Genomic DNA, 17645 nt, shown 5'->3' with positions numbered 1-17645 from the left:
GTATTGTTTGATTGAGGATAAATGTTTCAAATTTAATTACATATGTAAGTATTTATTTATGTACGAAAAAAAATGCAAAATAATAAGTTTACAATGTAGATGTAATTTTTTTTAACAAATTACATCGTAATAGACTTTCCATTTGGTTATTTAACATTTTATATAATCATCTTTCTTGCTTACCCTGTCAAATGTCACCTTATTTTTACTTTTGTCCCTTTTTTACTCCTGTGTCCAGATTTGCAATTTTTTTTTTTTTGTTGGTTCATGAGTCCAGATTTGAATGAATATGGCTTGTATAATTTTATTTTATTATTAGTATTTTTTTTATTTTTTGCTTAATATTTTTAAATGAGTTGGGGGAAAAAAATTAGAGAATGATTATAAATTAAATTGGAGGATTAAAATAGTAGAATTTACAAGATAAATGAAAACTATTCAAATGCCATGCATGAAAATATAAAACTTGTACAAAAATGTACAACACAAGGTAAAAATACAATGCTTAACTTGTGTTACAAAATCTTTTTATCTACTTCTGAACAACGTTTCTTTACTTTAAAGTCATATATTATAGTACTTTCGTAGCAACACAGGATCATTTTATTTTTATTTCAAGTTTTTTTTTTTGGGAAGAAAAATTAAGAAGTTGGCACCCTTATTAGTATGTTTTTTTTGATTTTTCATTTGTTCCTAATTAAGGAAACATTAAAAGATATTATTGAAAAATTCAAGGTAAACTATATATATCCTGAAAGATTAAAAATATAAGTTAATGATTCCTATGCTGGTCAAAGCAACTATACATGAATATGCAACCTCGTTATAATTTTTTCTTATATGTGGAAGTGGTAAAGTTTGAACTTATAATATATGATAATAGATAAAAATGTTAAAGTTTCATATGGATTCACCCAAAAAAAAATTAAAAAAAAAAATACAAAAACAAAACAAAAAACAAGGTTTCGTAGGGCCCGAAAATGTGACACTAAATTTATTGATCTATATGTCTTGTACTTTCATTTTATTATTATTATTATTATATCATTGAAGCAGACAAAGCAAAAACAAATGTATATTAATTGAAGCCCACCTTGACCAAAGTTTTCAAAGATACGAACTATTTTGATGCTGTAGCTTGGACATAAATCATTCATGTAAGAACCATGATGAAGATATAAATTTTGAGCGCTAGTTTTATTTTTTTTATTGGCTTTTCTTAATTTTTGCACATTTGGTGTATTACACATTTTTTATAACGTTTATTTAGACAAACAACACATCTTTATGATGTCAATAAACAACCAATGAAATCGACATGAATTAAAGCAAAGTAAAATTTATAAAATTATGCATTTATTTTGAAAAAGGATAGAGGGAAAACATGAACTTTATATAATTTGCAAGCAATGTTTTTTTGTTTTTAATTGAATTTTCAAGCAATTGCTAATTTGTACATACATAAGACTATTATCATATGAAAAAGTTCCTTAATTATCATTAAAAAGCAAATAGAGGAACAAGGAAATAAAATTATTGTAATTGAAGATGATGAATTATATATAAAAATGAGAATATAAATCTTCAAGGACCTATCATGCATAATAAATTCAATATTTTTAAAGTTTTTTATGCATAATTTTGTGAAGTTGGCATTAATCTATGTGTGTGTGTGTATATATATTACTGAAGTATACATAGGTAAATATATATATATATATATAGATATAGATATACGTGAGCTATACTACATGTTCTATTGGCTAGAAAGTTGCTTATAAGTTTTGGATACTTCATCATATGAATAGATAGTCAACCGCGTTTGGTTTCATTGATAAATCAATTTATGCTAATTTAACTTCTATACAATATAAAATATATCTATGATGTTAGAGAAATAATTTTACCAACAATGTGAAAACATTTTGTTGATTTTGTATTGAATTTCACTTATTACATGTTAAAAGTTAGCTTGTCTTTTTTTTGAAAAAAATAAACTTATATACATTTTTCCAAAAAAAAAAAGCTTATACACGTTTAGTTTAGTAAACAAAAATTAATGCACATTGTATTACTGAAAATATAAATTAAAATCCCCAATTGTAACTTATTGATTTATTTTTTATTCCAAAAAAATAAAGTGAAAAAAAAAAGAGGTGGTAAAGAATAATCAAGTAAGAAATATAATATTATTCGTCAAAAAAAAACAAAAAGGGGGAAGAGGATACGCGAAAGTAGAAAAGACAAGCCTCGTGTGGGGATTTAGAAGAGGCCCACATGAAAATGATGGTGTGGATTTGAATTTGAATTTGAATAGAAGTTTATGGGACCCACAAAGTGACAGCTGGATCTTAGCAGATTACAGCGTGGACGCGTTTCTGATTTGTCTCAATGCGATTACACCGCTTATTCCTTTTGTTTTTGCTGCCGAGTTTCCGTTTTCCGTTGGGTCTTAGAATTTTCACCTTTCACACTTTGGGCAAAACGCGTTATTCGGTTTGGCCCATTGTTTAGCTATATTTATTTATTTTTATATTTTTGTGCTTCATTTTTTTCTTTCTTTTTTTATATTTTGAAATATTTTTGTGCTTCATTCATTCACCTAGATTTTGGACCATAAAAGAGGGAATCAATATGTATTTTTCACTATTTTGGCATTTATTTATCATACATTAAAATAATATTAACTTATCAAGATTTCGTTTTGTCCTTATGATAAAGACAAAAATTAATTGAAGTGATTTTCACCAAATAATAATAATAATTGAAGTGACAAAAAACCACATTCACCAAAAAGAAAAAGAAAAATAAAAAAAACCACGGCCACTTTTGCTTCCTCATATTGTGCTTCCGCAATTTTTTTTATTTGATTATTTCTTCTTTTTATTTTTAACAATTGAATCGTTGATTTTTTGTTCCAAGTTACTGAATTTACCATTAAATTGTTCCATTGATAATTGAACTCATACCTCAGTTGAACACATTTTTTATTATTATTATTTAATTTGATGGCCGAGATTCAGGTTTATAACAACTATTTTTTTTTTCCAAACGAACTTTTATAATTTTTATATTACAGAGCCATAAAAATAGAAAAAAAATATATATAGGATAGGATATGTTTTATTTTAAATTTTACTTTCTCTCTCTCTCTATATATATATATATATATATATATGTTTGTGGAGAAAGTGGCTATAAATATTAGTACAATACTACTTGGAATTTTAAGATAAAACGAAAAGGGAGGTACATGTGAAAACAAGAAAAAAGAAAAAAGAAGGAAGGTACAAGTATGGGCCAAGCGTTAAGGTGCGCCTTAGTGTAAAGTCGCTAATGCACAAGGGAAGGAAACTTGCCAATAAAACTGTGGGATGGCATTACCAAATAAATTAATAAATAAAATGGTGGGAGAGAAAACCTCCATTTTTTTAAAAAAATTATTTATTTGTATGGGATTAAAGAGATTTTATCTCTCTCTCTCTCTCTGAAAGTGGGTTAGAAGAGTTACTTAGTTAGCATCAGTTTACGAACTTTACTTCACAATTATGTTGTTTTACTATTATTATTATTATTATTCTTATTATTATCAACCTCATCATCATTTTAGGCCTTGTTTCCTATGAAGATTGAATTGGATTACATGTGAAAAATAGAATAGAATTGTATTAAAGTGAGCAGGGTTGGTTATATTTAATATTGTCATGTGTTTTATGTAGTTTTGACGTAGTTTCGAATCAAATGACAGGACATAATATCGTGTGTTTAGTAAGTTATTGGATTGGACTCTATTTAATTTATATAAATTTTAAAATATTATATAATTAAAAACATAATATATGTTTTAAAACTAATTAAACATAATATATATATATATATATATATATATATATATTTATATAACATATACAATACCAATCACATAATAAGGGCAACACAGCCTAATCCTCCTTTTTAATCTCTCTTTATCTGGCGTCCCAATCGCGGCGTCAGTTCAATTATACAATTTCAATAAATTTGGTCAAATAAATTCATATACATACTATCAACACGCAACCACAACCACTAAGTTTAGAAAATAGTTAATTTATTACTAAGTTCATGCAAAAGTATATTAGTCATAACCAAGTTTAATATTGATGTGATAGTTTTATGTGATAATAAGTGTAAAATTCAAGACAGATCTAACCGCAAAAACCAATCAGTATCACCATGATTATCATCAATGGTATGAAATGAATAACAATGCTCAAATTAACATCTCATATGACTTTTCATGAAAAATATGTTTAATTTTTTTTTAAAATAATAAAATATAGATTATAATTTCTTCCAATTATGTTTCTCTTTTTCACTAAAATCCAAACGTCATTCGTAGAATACTTAAAACTATTCAAACATTTAGAAACCAATTTCACAAGTTAATGCATGCATGGACGACATTTTAGTTTATTTTAGAAATGTGTTTTTGTTGGTGTATATGTGGACCGCACTTTAGACTTTCGGCTCATTTATGTCAACTTATCAGCTGTATAGTTGTTCAATGTACAAGATTACAACCATTGTTGGATGTGAACCTTAATGGATGGGTTTAATTTGAAAGGTTATTATAGGTGAAAGAATGTTGTATAAATTATTATTATTATTATTTTTAGGTGAAAAATTATTAATATTGTTAACAATATGATACTGTAGAATCTTGTTGATAATATGTTTTTTGAATTTAAACTTAAAAATTGAGATATAAACACTCGAACAATAATCATTTTCGCTTTTTGTTGAGCCACTATCAATATATGTTGTTTATATCAAACTTCTAATTATAATGGATGAAAATAGTACATATATTTCATATTATCAAATTATCCCCAAAAAAAAAAAAAAATTGAAATTAAGAAGGTGGACGTAGAATTTCAACCAAGTAGTTGTAACATATTATAGATTTCTAATTAGAATGAATTATGGTACATAATGCAAATATTCACCATATAAAATTCTTTTGAAGTAGCAAATCAATATAAAATTTATACATATATATATATATATATATAGCACCAAACACATCTTTATTCTTATTAAATTCACATTTTTGGAATCACATAAAAGTGTCAAAAGAACTAATGCATTACAAATTTTGTATGAAATGCTAAAATGTATAGGCCACATCACAACTCCAAAGGGGTAAAAAGTGTAAATATTTAAATGGTTCCCCACGTGAATAATGAAAGTGTGATATAAGAACAAAAAAAAATGTTATATCTTTAATTATTGTTCAAATTTAATTAAACGATTAAGACATTTTTCTTTATTATTTTTTCCCTTCTAGACATATTTAAAATTTTAAAAAATATACACCTTTGATAAATATTTGTGAGAGTGGGTGTATACAGTTTCTTTGATTGCAAACACAATTTTATGTGGCAAAATCAGGCCAGCTCAAGCCCATCTTCTAGCCCATTTGCTTCCCCAACACCGAAATTGCTAGCTGCATATACTTCTTAGATAAATTTACTAAAAACCCCTTAATTTTTTTTCTTCTTCTTCGTCTTCTAGGGCTTTTATTTTCCGAAAACACAGAGCAGTCATTAACACAAGAAGAAGATCACTCAGTTTTTGGTAATTTTGAATATCACTCAGTTTTTAGTAATTTTGAATCTAAGTGTGGGACTGTCTTTCAAATTTTGTCCATCACATTGCAACCTCCAACATGTATTTTTTTTTTCTTTTTTTTTTATTCAGCTCAGTTTTCTCTGTTTTAGATATATGAGTTTTTTTTTTTTTTTTTTTTTTTTTGGGGGGGGGGGGGTTTGAATATTGCTTCATTATGACCTTATTTATTTTTCTTCAATTATAATCTGTAAAATATATTGTTGATTTTGATACTGATTTCATTACTTTGATGTGCCTTAATATAAGTGTTTATATTGGTCTCTCGGGCTCTTCAATCAAGTGTAAATGTAATGTGAGGTTCTTATTTTGAATTTAACTTCTCCATGTTTATTAATTTTTTTTTTCACGTTTTTCTTAGGAAATTTTAAATAATTGAGGAGCTTGAATTACCAGGCATGGGTAAGCGTTTCTCTTACTCGCTTGTTTCGGTTTTGCTTTTCACGGTTGTATTATGTTTGATGCTGTTTTAGTTATGAGAAAGATGGAAGAGGAGCTTTATATATATATATATATATATAATTGTATTTATAAAGAGCAGTCTAAAACGTTTTTTGTTCTGAATTTTGCAGACAAGTCACGAAGAGAAAGGCGAAAAGAAGCTCGGTTGGAGAAGAATACAAGAAAGCATCAACTCTGGCTCCAACATCAGGTACAGAAGGATATTGCTCCTATTTTCATTACTTTTTCTGCAATTTTTTTTTTCCCCCCTCTTTGAAAAAAAAAAAAAATCTTTCTAGTAAGAGTTTGGTTCTATGTAGTTTTTGAGCTAAAATTTTTTTGTGGGTTTTCAATTTTTTAAAATCAGTTTCCTGCTATTTTATTGTAGCAACTCCTTTTTCCACTCTTTTTCTAATATATATATATATATATATATTTTTTTTTTTAAATAAATAAATTGATTAATTAATTAATTATTTATTTTTTGTGCTTTTATCCGTGTATCTTATGTGGCTTGTTGTTTCTATTTTCTGAATACTGTAAATTTGATGTTAAAGAAGGATCAAAGGCTTACGAAGAATGTTGAGAAATCAAAGTCAAAAGCTGTGAACAAAGTGAAAAACTCATTTGATCAGAAGGTAAACAAGAGACATCTTTTGCAATCAGATACTAGCATTGACAAACAGAGCCCGAAGCAATCTGATATTAAGGAAGCTGAGGCTGAATTGGAGTCTCCAGGACGTCACGATTCTGTTTCATCAGAAAAGGTGGAGAAGAAAAGAAGTAAGATAAGAAATGTTAAAACGGGTTTTGAGAAGTTTCTTGAAATGGATATGCGGAGTGCTGTAATATCTGCTGAGGAGGATTTGGAATTGGAAAGGAAATTAGCAAAGAAACTCAAGGTGAAAAAGGGTAAATTAAGGGGAGAGGATCATGGCATGAACATGTTGTTTGAAGGAATTCCTTCTCTTCTTGATTCAGTAGAGGAAGAAAAACTTACAGATACTGAGGAAGTGGCCGTTGTGAACTATGAGAAGAGATTTTCAGGTAAGAAACTTAAAAGGCAAAAACTGTCGGAGCAAGGGCTAAAAGATGAAATGCCTGAAGACTCAATGGTTGAAGCATGTGAACCATTAGGGACACTTTCTGTGGTAAAGTCAGAAGAAATATCTGCTAAGCTGTCCTCGAGGAATAAAAATAAAAAACGTAACAAGGAAAAACCATCACAGCAAGGGCTCGAAGGTGAGATACCTGGTGACTCAACGGTTGAAGTACAGGAACCATTAGAACCATGTTCTGAGGCAAAATCAGACGAAGTATCTGGTAAGGTGTCTTCAAGGAACAAAAGTAAGAAAAGAAAGTTGTTGGACAGAGGAGAAGAAGGCAATAAATCTGATGACTCAACCATGGACGTATCTGAGCCAGTGGTGTCATATGGCGCAGAGGTGGCATCAAAAGCAGTACTTGGCAATGCACCTGGTAAATATATAGCTCCTCACTTGAGATCTCTTGCTGGGAATGAGTCAAGTGAATATACTCAAATTCGTAGACAGGTACGTCGACTTTTGAATAAGATGACTGAATCCAATATCGGATCAACTACTGGAGAAATTTCCATTACATTTCGTTCCATTGCTCGAAGTATAGCTTCTCAAATAATCAGTGAGGAGGTTTTGGCCTCTTGTTCTGGTGGTCCTCGTGGCAATGAACAGTTAAGTGCTCTTCTGTTGATATATATCATTTCATTTTTTCTCCGTCAAGTTCATGTTGAATTAATAGAAAGGTGGCAGAGTGACTTTCAGTATTATTTGCTGCTTGATATTATCTCTCCCTTTTTGGCCAGCACTGTGTCAGAATAACTCTGCTCCTTTCTGAATGTTTTTCCTTAATTGGTCTGTCGCTAGGAGGCCTTAATTGAAAATTACTGCCATTGACTAACTATCTTGACATGGGTAGTTGGCTCCCTGCTCAAACGTTACTAATCAGACAATCTAAGGAAAACAAAGGAATGATTTTTTGGCTTAAAGTGCTTGCTTGGAGGACTTAATATTAAATTTTATTTTTTCTTATTGTGTATTTGTTTGTAGAATTTATGTTTTTCTTATTGTGCATTTGTTTGTAAAATTTATTGGATTTCATGCTACACTTCTGAATGAATTTTCTAGTATACAAGCATATTTATTTACATTTTTAAGTTGATAGATTATGAAGGATGCTTACTAGAGATTGATAGATATGGTGAATAAGAAATTACAATGCAACAAAATGTGTTAGATAATTCAACACAATTTTGGAGGACGCACTAAAAGGATGTGCTGAAATCCTGGAATTTCAAATTGAGATGGATAATGCGAAATATATATTTTTGATCTTTTAGATATTCTTAAAGGTATGTTGCTGTATATTAGGACTTAAGAATTTCTATGACATAATAAAATCTTTCGTGTTATGCCTATTGAGCTACTTCATTTTTGTGTTTGAGATACTTTTAAAACCTTTATTGTCAGCCTTGTTGACTACAGACAAGTAGCATAGGCATAACAGTCTTCTTTGCAATATCACCATATAGCTAATTTATATGTGTTGAGTACTTAAACTTGTACTTGAGCAAATGATGCAGTTAATCAGCCTACTGTTATAGTTGGAGATCATATCTTCGAAACATTCGAATATGTCATGCCTTTTTTATGTTTCATTCTTCAAGAGATGGTCAACTTGGCTCATATTTGGATTTAGAACCTGGGCCAAATTTACTTTTGCTAGAACCTTTTCTGTTTTTGATAATCTTACTAACTGATTATTTGTAAATGTTCTTTGTGAATGTGAAGATATGCTGCCATGTTTTCTGCTTTCGTTGCTGGCATGGCCTGCTCGGTTGGAGTTGACTTCAGTGCAAATGTTATGGTGTCCTTAGCTAAAACTTTTGAGGTAAGCCTTACAAATGAAAATTCTTCAGATAACTAAATAAATCTCAAGGGTAATTGAATGAAGATTAGAAACATAAGCCTTTGCTGGAAATTTTGAAATTATTAGAGAATCTTCTTTTCTATTTTCAGGACAAGTACCTCAAAAAAGACGATCTCGCCTTGCGGAACATTACTCTGCTGTTATCATATTTATATATAATTGGAATATGCTCAAGGTAGGTGATGTAAGCTTCCTGGAAAGTTGACTTAGCAATACTTTTAGAGAAACCTGGGAAGAATTGTGAAAATGCTAGCAACATCATTTCAATTTTATATGCCCTTAAAATCCAGGTTAAATTTGGTGATGAGGCCTATATTTTGGCTTTGGCAAATAGTTATAATTAATATGAAGATACATAATTACTCAAATGGAGGAATAATATATACTAGATGACTGTGCATTCCACCATAGAACGAACAACAACTGATAATTGCGTCATCTTACTCAGAACTTAAGGGGTGAATCTTCAATGGAAATAGCTGCAATTTACTTTATGATGATGTTGTGTGACTTAATAACGTGTTTTGCAGACAGTGTGTGCCCAAATTCTAACTTGAGCTTTCACTATACTAAATATTCACTTCTTGATTATTGGGTGTTGTTTTGGTTGTTTCTTAGTGTTGGCACATGATTTTGACTGATGTATGTTATGACTAGTATATATACCAGGTATTAAATCTTCTCTAATTGCAGTACTTCTTGTCATGCTCTTTAGTGATTTGATATATGACTTCATGATGATGTTGAGCAAGCGTCTTACGGAGATAGATGTCTCTACAATCTATACAGTTTTAGAATGTAAGTTCCTTTTGGAGTTTTGTTCTCTTTGTTGTGTCATATTCCATTGTGATTTTGGCTTCTTAAACTATTATCATAACTTTGTAGTCACCTTTCGGACAAATTGTTGCAAGTTGCACACTGTATTTCCTAGTACTGCATCTGTATGATATCATTTCTTGTCGTGTTTTCCCTTTTGTATCTGTATGTGCTAATTTTCACATCATTCCTTTGAAAGCAAGGGTTGCCTGTATTGGATATTGAAATGGAAATTCATTGGGACTGACTGCCCATTTTTAACATAATCTTTGTTCAATGAATAGGCTGTGGGATGAAAATAAGGGCCGATGATCCTCTTGCCATGAAAAATTTTATTCAGAGTGTCCAGAATAGAGTGAATGAGTTAAAGGCCTCATCTGGAGTGGGCCAGGCATTTCTAAACAACAAAAGAGTAAGCTTGATATGCAGTTTTTGTCATGAAAAGTTTTTGGAGACCGTTATTTATTTATTTGTCTATAAATTCTAGAAATATTTACCAAGTGATACTTGCAGATGGAATACATGCTTGAAATTATATATGACATCAAGAACAACAAGAAAAAGCCTAAAGAGGATCCTTCACAGCTTAAACGGTTTAAAAAATGGCTACAGAAGGTCTTGCTACCTAATACTGTTTAGCTTTCCATTTAATTTTATTATTATTTTTGTTGTCATGGCAGTTAATTTTCTTATTATTTTTTTCTTGTGGGTGTTAATTTTATTATTATTTCTTCTTCTTTACATATATATGTACATGTATATGTTGTGTGTAATGTATTAGTACATTTCACATTTTGGGAGGCAGGTGAGGGAATTTCATTAGCATATTACCTGTGACTTGAAAATAAGCCAGATTGATTGATAGTTGTAAAAATTTGCCCAAATTGAAATCAGATCGCTTCTTATACTCTATTTATGTTGATGAATTCCAATTTTTGAGTAATTTGACACTAGTACTTTCCATTTGTTGATTTGAATTTTGTTAAATAATAAAATATTGATGGTATTATGGTAGCTTTTCAATTAAAGAAGTTGAGGTCCCTTTCAGTTATCAAATTTAGGTTGGCACGACTTTTGTTGGTTCAATGCAAGGGACAAGTTTTCTTTTTGACTAGAGCACATTTTGCCATCACTCTTATTTAAGTCCACTGGTTGGCATGTTGTGCATTTGCATGAATGACTGGCTGGGTCACATAAATTGAAAATTGAAGTATAAAACATATGATAACCCTTTCCTTGTTAATACTGAGAATGGGGACAAGTTTTCTTTTTGACTAGAGCACATTTTGCCATCACTCTTATGTAAGTCCACTGGTTGGCATGTTGTGCATTTGCATGAATGACTGGCTGGGTCACATAAATTGAAAATTGAAGTATAAAACATATGATAACTTGTTAATACTGAGAATAGGTGCTGTTTTAAAAATTGCTAAGATATAGTATAAAAATTGCTCTGTATTCCACTTGAGAAATACAAATGGATGAGAACGAATTCCTTATTTATCTTGACAAAAAATTACATTTATAACTATATAATTTGTAATTTTTTACATTTTATAGATTGTTACTTTAAAGAATTTTTCTCTGTAATGTTGATTAACCAAGAAATGGAGACTAATAAGTCTGGATGTTTATTTATTTATTTCCCAAATAACAATTGCCAAAATTGTGTCAGGATGGTACTTTTGAACACTGAACGTATAATTTTGTGTTATTTGTTTGAAATTACTGTATCGTTTGTTTTATTATTTATTGTTGTCATGTTTGATAATCATTTTCAGTTAGGGGCAGAAAATATACTACTGAGAGGTCTCAAGTGGAGCAAGCTGCTTGATCCTGATAAGAAGGGACAATGGTGGTTGTCTGTGGAATTGGATTCGACAAAAGAAAATGTTGAAGAGGTCGCTGGCATGATAGACAAAGAGGTTCTTGAAACTCAGACAATGCTGCAACTTGCTGCCAAGCAAAGGATGAACACAGATGCAAGGAGGGCAATCTTTTGTATAATTATGAGTGGAGAGGACTACATTGATGCATTTGAGAAGCTTCTGAGGTTGGATTTACCAGGAAAGCAGGTAACTTCTGTGGATTACATCCTTTATTTCTTTTTGCTATTATTTTCTATCTTTTTCTGATGCGCACACACATATATATATATATGTACATCTTTCAATGTGCCTGCAGGACAGAGAGATCATGCGGGTTCTTGTGGAGTGCTGCTTACAAGAGAAAGTTTTTAACAAGTACTACACTGTTCTGGCTTCAAAATTGTGCGAGCATGAAAAAAATCATAAGTTCACTTTACAGGTAGTCTCTTCTTCCATTTTGTAATTAAGATGGCATGTGGTTAGAGCTGGCTGTGCAACTAAAAAGGAATTTTGCATGGATTATTAACTTGTGAAAGTATTCCTTTCTTACTAACGCTTTACTAAGCATGTCCAAGTTTTATTGGCTTGTGAAGTACACTTGGTTACTGATTATTACTATTCCGTTGCATTTCTTGCTCAATTTAAGTTACTCATTTGCAGACAGTGTTTCTAGTTTGGTTATTTATTTATTTATTTATTTTTTTTAAATATAATTTTTTTTGGTGTGTGTGTGTGGTTTTATTTTTTTTATTTTTATCTTTTTTTTATTCATTCATTCTTATAAGTGATGGAGCAATGATAGAACAAGGGGGATAATTCCCCACCTCAAGTTTTTAGAAATAGTATATGCACTTTATATTGCTCTTGTATATAACACCTAAATGATGTGTTGGAAACTGGAATTGAGGCGGCGACTAAAAGCTTTAACCATGAATATGAATAAGTGTTATGCAAGAAAAAATAATGTACGTTGTAATTTATATAGTTTTCTCCTTGCTGGTTGTGTTTTCAAAATTGCTGATCTCATTGCCTGAACTTGTTTTATTCTAATCTGCTGAATTCGAGGCATATGTCTATGTATATATTTTTATTCTATATTTTATTTTTCGAATTCTTTTTTCCTCCTAAATCTACCATGCTTTTGCAGTTTTGCCTTTGGGACCATTTTAAAGAGCTAGAGTCAATGGAGCTTATAAGGTCCATGCACCTTGCAAAATTTGTAGCAGAGATGGTATCGTCTTTCACCCTCTCCCTTGCAGTTTTGAAGGCCGTAGATTTGAATGACATCAGACAGCTAACTCCGAAAAGGATAATGCATTTCCGAATGTTATTTGAGGCTATCTTTGAGCATCGCGAAAGTCTCATATGGAACATATTTACTCGTGTAGCTGTAGCTCCTGAGCTAGAAAGTCTTCGACATGGGATTGAATTCTTTATCAAGGGGTATGTTGTCAAAACAAATAATGCAGTAAAAGAAAAATTTAAGGTTGTAAAGAAAGCCCTTAACAATACAGAAGGAGTTCTTATGTGAGGTTATAAACTGCATCGAGGAAAAGCCATATTTGGTAGTGTATTTTGTTGGAGTCACTTCCAAAATTGGCCAGATTTTGTAATTTCTTTTCTTAGGTTTGTTATCAAAATAGCTATTCAAAATGTAATTTGGTATACTGAGTTATTCAAGTGTATAGAATGGGCAAAAGGGATTTTGGTCACTTGTAAATTCCCTTTGGTCGAAGGATTTTGGTCTATATTTTTATTTTATTTTATTAGGATCTCAGTTTAATTTAATAGTTAAGATTGTATTATATCACACTTTTAAAATTGGAAAGTAGAATAGAATCAAAATATTTTCTTTGCTAGACTAGCCTTTATTAAAACTTTGAAATCTAAGAACTATGTTAACTTTGGTGTCTTTTTGTTTAGTAGACGATGAATGATCCACAAATTTAACAACTCAATGTTTTTTATCGTGTACGCATTGATATTAAGTTTTTAACATTCCTAATCCAATAAAGAAATAAAAAAGAAAAAAAAGAAATTCTATACAACACAATTAGTTTCAGAAAGCCTGAGTGGCATATGATCATGACAACAATGGGAGTGGCCAGTGCTGTGATATTTTCTGCCATGATCATTCTTCATCAACAACATACCTAGCTTGAAAGAAACATAAGCATCAATGGCCGCATACTCGACCTGTTCATCAGACAGCTTCCTGGAATCCCATTGACTCAAAGTAACATGTTTAGGCTTTTTCATAGACTTGCCAATCAACGCCATGGCCAACCTCTTCAACCCTATTCTTTTATAATAATCAACTCCATACTTCTTAGCAGCTTCTTCGGCCAAATCCATAGTACCTCCAACTATCAAATTCCAATCTTCCAACAGTTTAACCGCATCTTCTTTCACTCCCACACCAACAAAAGTAAAATCTGGATTGGCAAGAAACTCGCGCAGAGAGCGAGGAATGGTATCGTTGTAGAGTAGCTGGAATATCAAACACCTATGTCCCACACATATTTGCAAAATGGCAACTGGGTTTGGCTCCTCTGGTGGGAAATATGGAAGCCATTCGATATCCAGACCAAGTATGAGTTTTGACATCCTTCGGTGATGAATTTGGTGGATTCTTGAAATCCATTGATCAACAACTTTTGCTGAAGATGTCACGGTGGTCATGATTTTAGTACCGCAGAAATCTATGGTATGGAATTCCATTGATTTTGTTGGCTTCTGAAAACAGCATGAAACAGCGACAACGTACACAAGTAGAGAATGCACCGACAATGAAATTGATCCTTCTTAAGGGGTTTGCCTTGTGTTTCGAAGTCATATATATATAATATCGGATAGTAGACTTTCACTAGGAAAATAGGAAACTTAAAATTTGATAGAATTTAAATAATTTAGCTTTAGCTTAAGGCCCACGCAATGCCTATGGCGGTGCAAAAATTATATTTCCAAATATACAATTATTTATTTTCTTTCAAATGCTAACTTTCTATAAACAGAATATTAATGAGAGATTTCTAAAAGAAAATTAAAATTCTATATGATAAATTTATTTAATATTTATTATTGTTATTATTATTTTTCTTTTTTGGATTATTGGGCATTAGAATATTGATATTCTTGTTGTCCTACTTTCTTTTAATTTGTGTTTTCTTCTGCCTCTCAACATAAATTTTGGTCTAACTCGGACATTGTTGAGAGAACGAAGGAAAGTGATTGGTGATGTCTCTCTACATTGGACATGCAAATTTTTTTTTTTTTTTTTTTTGTTTTTTTTGTTTTGGGGACGGATTGGAATGGGCAATCTCGCGTGAAAACTAATTAAAATTACTTTTTAGATCGGGAACTAAACCTAATTTAATTTTCTAATTATAATAACTTGGCTTGCTCATTTCTTTATAGCAGTGCAACAATATTTAAAAAATAAAACAAAACAAAAAATTATAAAATTTTATTTAATAAATATTAAAATTATCAAAATACTTATCAGATTTATTTATCCAATAATAGAATAATATTTAATTAATTTTTTATGCAGTTATATTAATATCCACCAATGTTGCTATAATCATCAAAATATTTACTAAATTTATTGATCAAATAATGAAAATTATGATGTGGAAATATTTAATTGATTTATTTATCCATATTTAAATTATATGAATATAATTTGGTAAAATATTTTGATATATGTAGCATTACTAATATTTGATCAATAACATATTAATATATATGATTTAATAAATGTTTTGGTAGACAATTTGCTATTGTAGTACTATTTTTATTTCATATAGCTTTGTTATATACATATAAAAAGGCAGAAAAAGTAAGTGTAAAAAATTCATCAACTATTTGGTAGAATCCCAAAATTTCCAAATAATTTTTCCCAAGTTTACATTCTATTTTTTAGGAAGTAAAAAAAAAAAAAAAAAAGAAAGTTTATATATGGTAATCAATTAAAGGAAACAGCACCATTATAATCCATTGTTTTTCTTTTTCTTTTTTTTTTTTGGGCCACCATAAAGAAGTGCAATTTTTTTTAATAACGAAAAAATATATCATATATATACCTTAATTACTTTCAAACTAAATTATAAATAATTATTTTATTTTATTTATTATTTTTGTATACCTTTTAAAAGCATATGCAGCGGGGCCACACAATGGCACAAAAATAAAAGGACCAAAAATTAAAACGAGATTATATCTATATAATATGTATATATATACAATACGATATTATGATTACTATAATGGTCATGGTGGACTGACTCTGTTAACTCTTCTCAATCACCCCAATAAAAAAAAAAAAAAAAAAAGAAGAAGAAGTAAGTCAAGATTCACATGTGAAAGGAAAAAAAATGATCCTTTTTTTTTTTTGGGGTATTTTTTTTTTCCTGAAAATTGCTCATTTCAATTAATAATTTATAATTTTTAAAAACTCAATTAATATATTTTTCTGAACTTGTTAATTGTTACCAGACATGCCCTTCTTTTGCAACTGTGTTTTTCATTGAGTGGTTTGCATCAAAAGCTAGAGTGATTAAATTTTTTTTTGTCAGAATTTTGGTATCCATAATTTGATATTTTTTAAGTGATTTAACTTCCCATGAGAATAGAACAATATCAATTTAAAACCATTAAAAAAACCCAACACTAGTATAATAATTAAATTAGAAAAATTGAATCCAAACTTGAGGATATTGAAGAATATCAAAGTTTCTTTATGAATTATGTACAAAGAGCTAACCAAATGGTATATCAATCTTAACTTGGATAGAGCAATACTACAGATACCAAATTTTTTAATTAAAATTTTGGTAACCGATTGTATGGTAGTTTCTGAATGATGTTAAATTGATGAATACCAAATTATGAATACCAAAATTTTGATAAAAAAATTTGGTTATCGTAAATTTATTTAGTCATTTTCTTTTGCCAAACAAGTAGATAGATTTACCCATTTTTGCATAGTACTCTAGAATCATAGGGGGAGAGATTCAACAAATCTAAGCATCCTAACTTCTTTTTTGAATGAAATTAAAGACATTTCAATATAGAAAGTATATGGGAATGGTTATATTCATTAAAAAAAAAAAAATAAAAACATTTACGGGAATGGTTGTATTCATAAAAAAAAAGGGGTTAATTGCCTAATGGTACCTGAAATATGTCTAATGTGCAAATTGAACCTTGAACTTTAGAATTGTATAAAATAAACCCTAATGTTGTAAAATCTAAAGAAATTGGTCAATTCTGTCAAATTGCTAACGGGTCTGTTAAAAAAATTTGCACATGCTCATTGCGTGACCTTGAAGGTGCAATTAAGCAAATAAATCGTGTAATAGAAGGTGAGTAAACAAAAACTTAGTTGGTATTTAGTTGGCATGTGACACTCACATGCCACTGTTTGGCCTCACCATTGTCAGATGACAATGTAATTCAAAGATATTAGGTTTTGCAATTAAAGTTTTGAAATGAGGGGAGAATGAAGTGGAAGAAATAGGTAAAGAACAGATGAAAGAGCAGTGCCAATGAAGGAGCAGAGGTAAGGAGGTGATGAGATGAACGAGCAAAGGCAACGAGGAGGAGAAGCTATGTCAACCAAATTCACCTGCGGTGAAAGTTGTGTACGGTGCCGATGCCCTGGTGAAAAAGAAGCTGTATTGAGAACCTCTTAGATAAGTTCAAATCCTGGAGGGAAATTTTACTATTGTAGCAGTCACAAGGCATGTTAAGATTTGTTTTACTATGGCAGATTTGTTTTTCTTTTTTCTTTTTTTGGTTTCATCGAAATACCTGTAAAAATCGTTTTACATGAAAATGGACAACAAAGTAAAAATTCAAGTTATTCCTTTTTTTTTTTTTTTT

General features: G+C 30.0%; 2 protein-coding genes across 8 annotated transcripts; one reads left to right on the top strand and one right to left on the bottom strand.

Annotated features, from left to right (window-relative positions):
* The first annotated feature begins 5513 nt into the window (after positions 1-5513).
* LOC107407676 (uncharacterized) lies at positions 5514-13507 on the top strand. 7 transcript variants are annotated; one of them, XM_025069848.3, is made up of 12 exons: positions 5514-5616; positions 6029-6069; positions 6240-6319; positions 6669-7819; positions 8937-9036; positions 9165-9250; positions 9791-9873; positions 10176-10303; positions 10405-10506; positions 11673-11966; positions 12076-12198; positions 12907-13507. In XM_025069848.3, the coding sequence occupies exons 2-12, from the start codon at positions 6066-6068 to the stop codon at positions 13288-13290; spliced, it is 2535 nt and encodes an 844-aa protein (XP_024925616.1). In that variant the 5' UTR covers positions 5514-5616; positions 6029-6065; the 3' UTR covers positions 13291-13507. The 7 variants fall into 7 exon arrangements, with proteins under 7 accessions (XP_024925616.1, XP_015870472.1, XP_048333341.1 ...); XM_016014986.4 differs by having other exon boundaries at positions 6666-7819; XM_048477384.2 differs by having other exon boundaries at positions 5545-5655.
* On the bottom strand, positions 13372-14598 carry LOC107410049 (3'-5' exonuclease). The gene has a single exon (XM_016017461.4). It carries the CDS (start codon positions 14478-14480, stop codon positions 13800-13802), a length of 681 nt encoding a protein of 226 aa, XP_015872947.3. The 5' UTR covers positions 14481-14598; the 3' UTR covers positions 13372-13799.
* Between the last annotated feature and the right edge of the window lie 3047 nt (positions 14599-17645).

Source organism: Ziziphus jujuba, chromosome 3 (assembly GCF_031755915.1).
Source record: "Ziziphus jujuba cultivar Dongzao chromosome 3, ASM3175591v1".
Taxonomy (NCBI): domain Eukaryota; kingdom Viridiplantae; phylum Streptophyta; class Magnoliopsida; order Rosales; family Rhamnaceae; genus Ziziphus; species Ziziphus jujuba.
The sequence above is the reverse complement of the archived record's forward strand: the minus strand, read 5'-3'. Positions and strand labels throughout refer to the sequence as shown.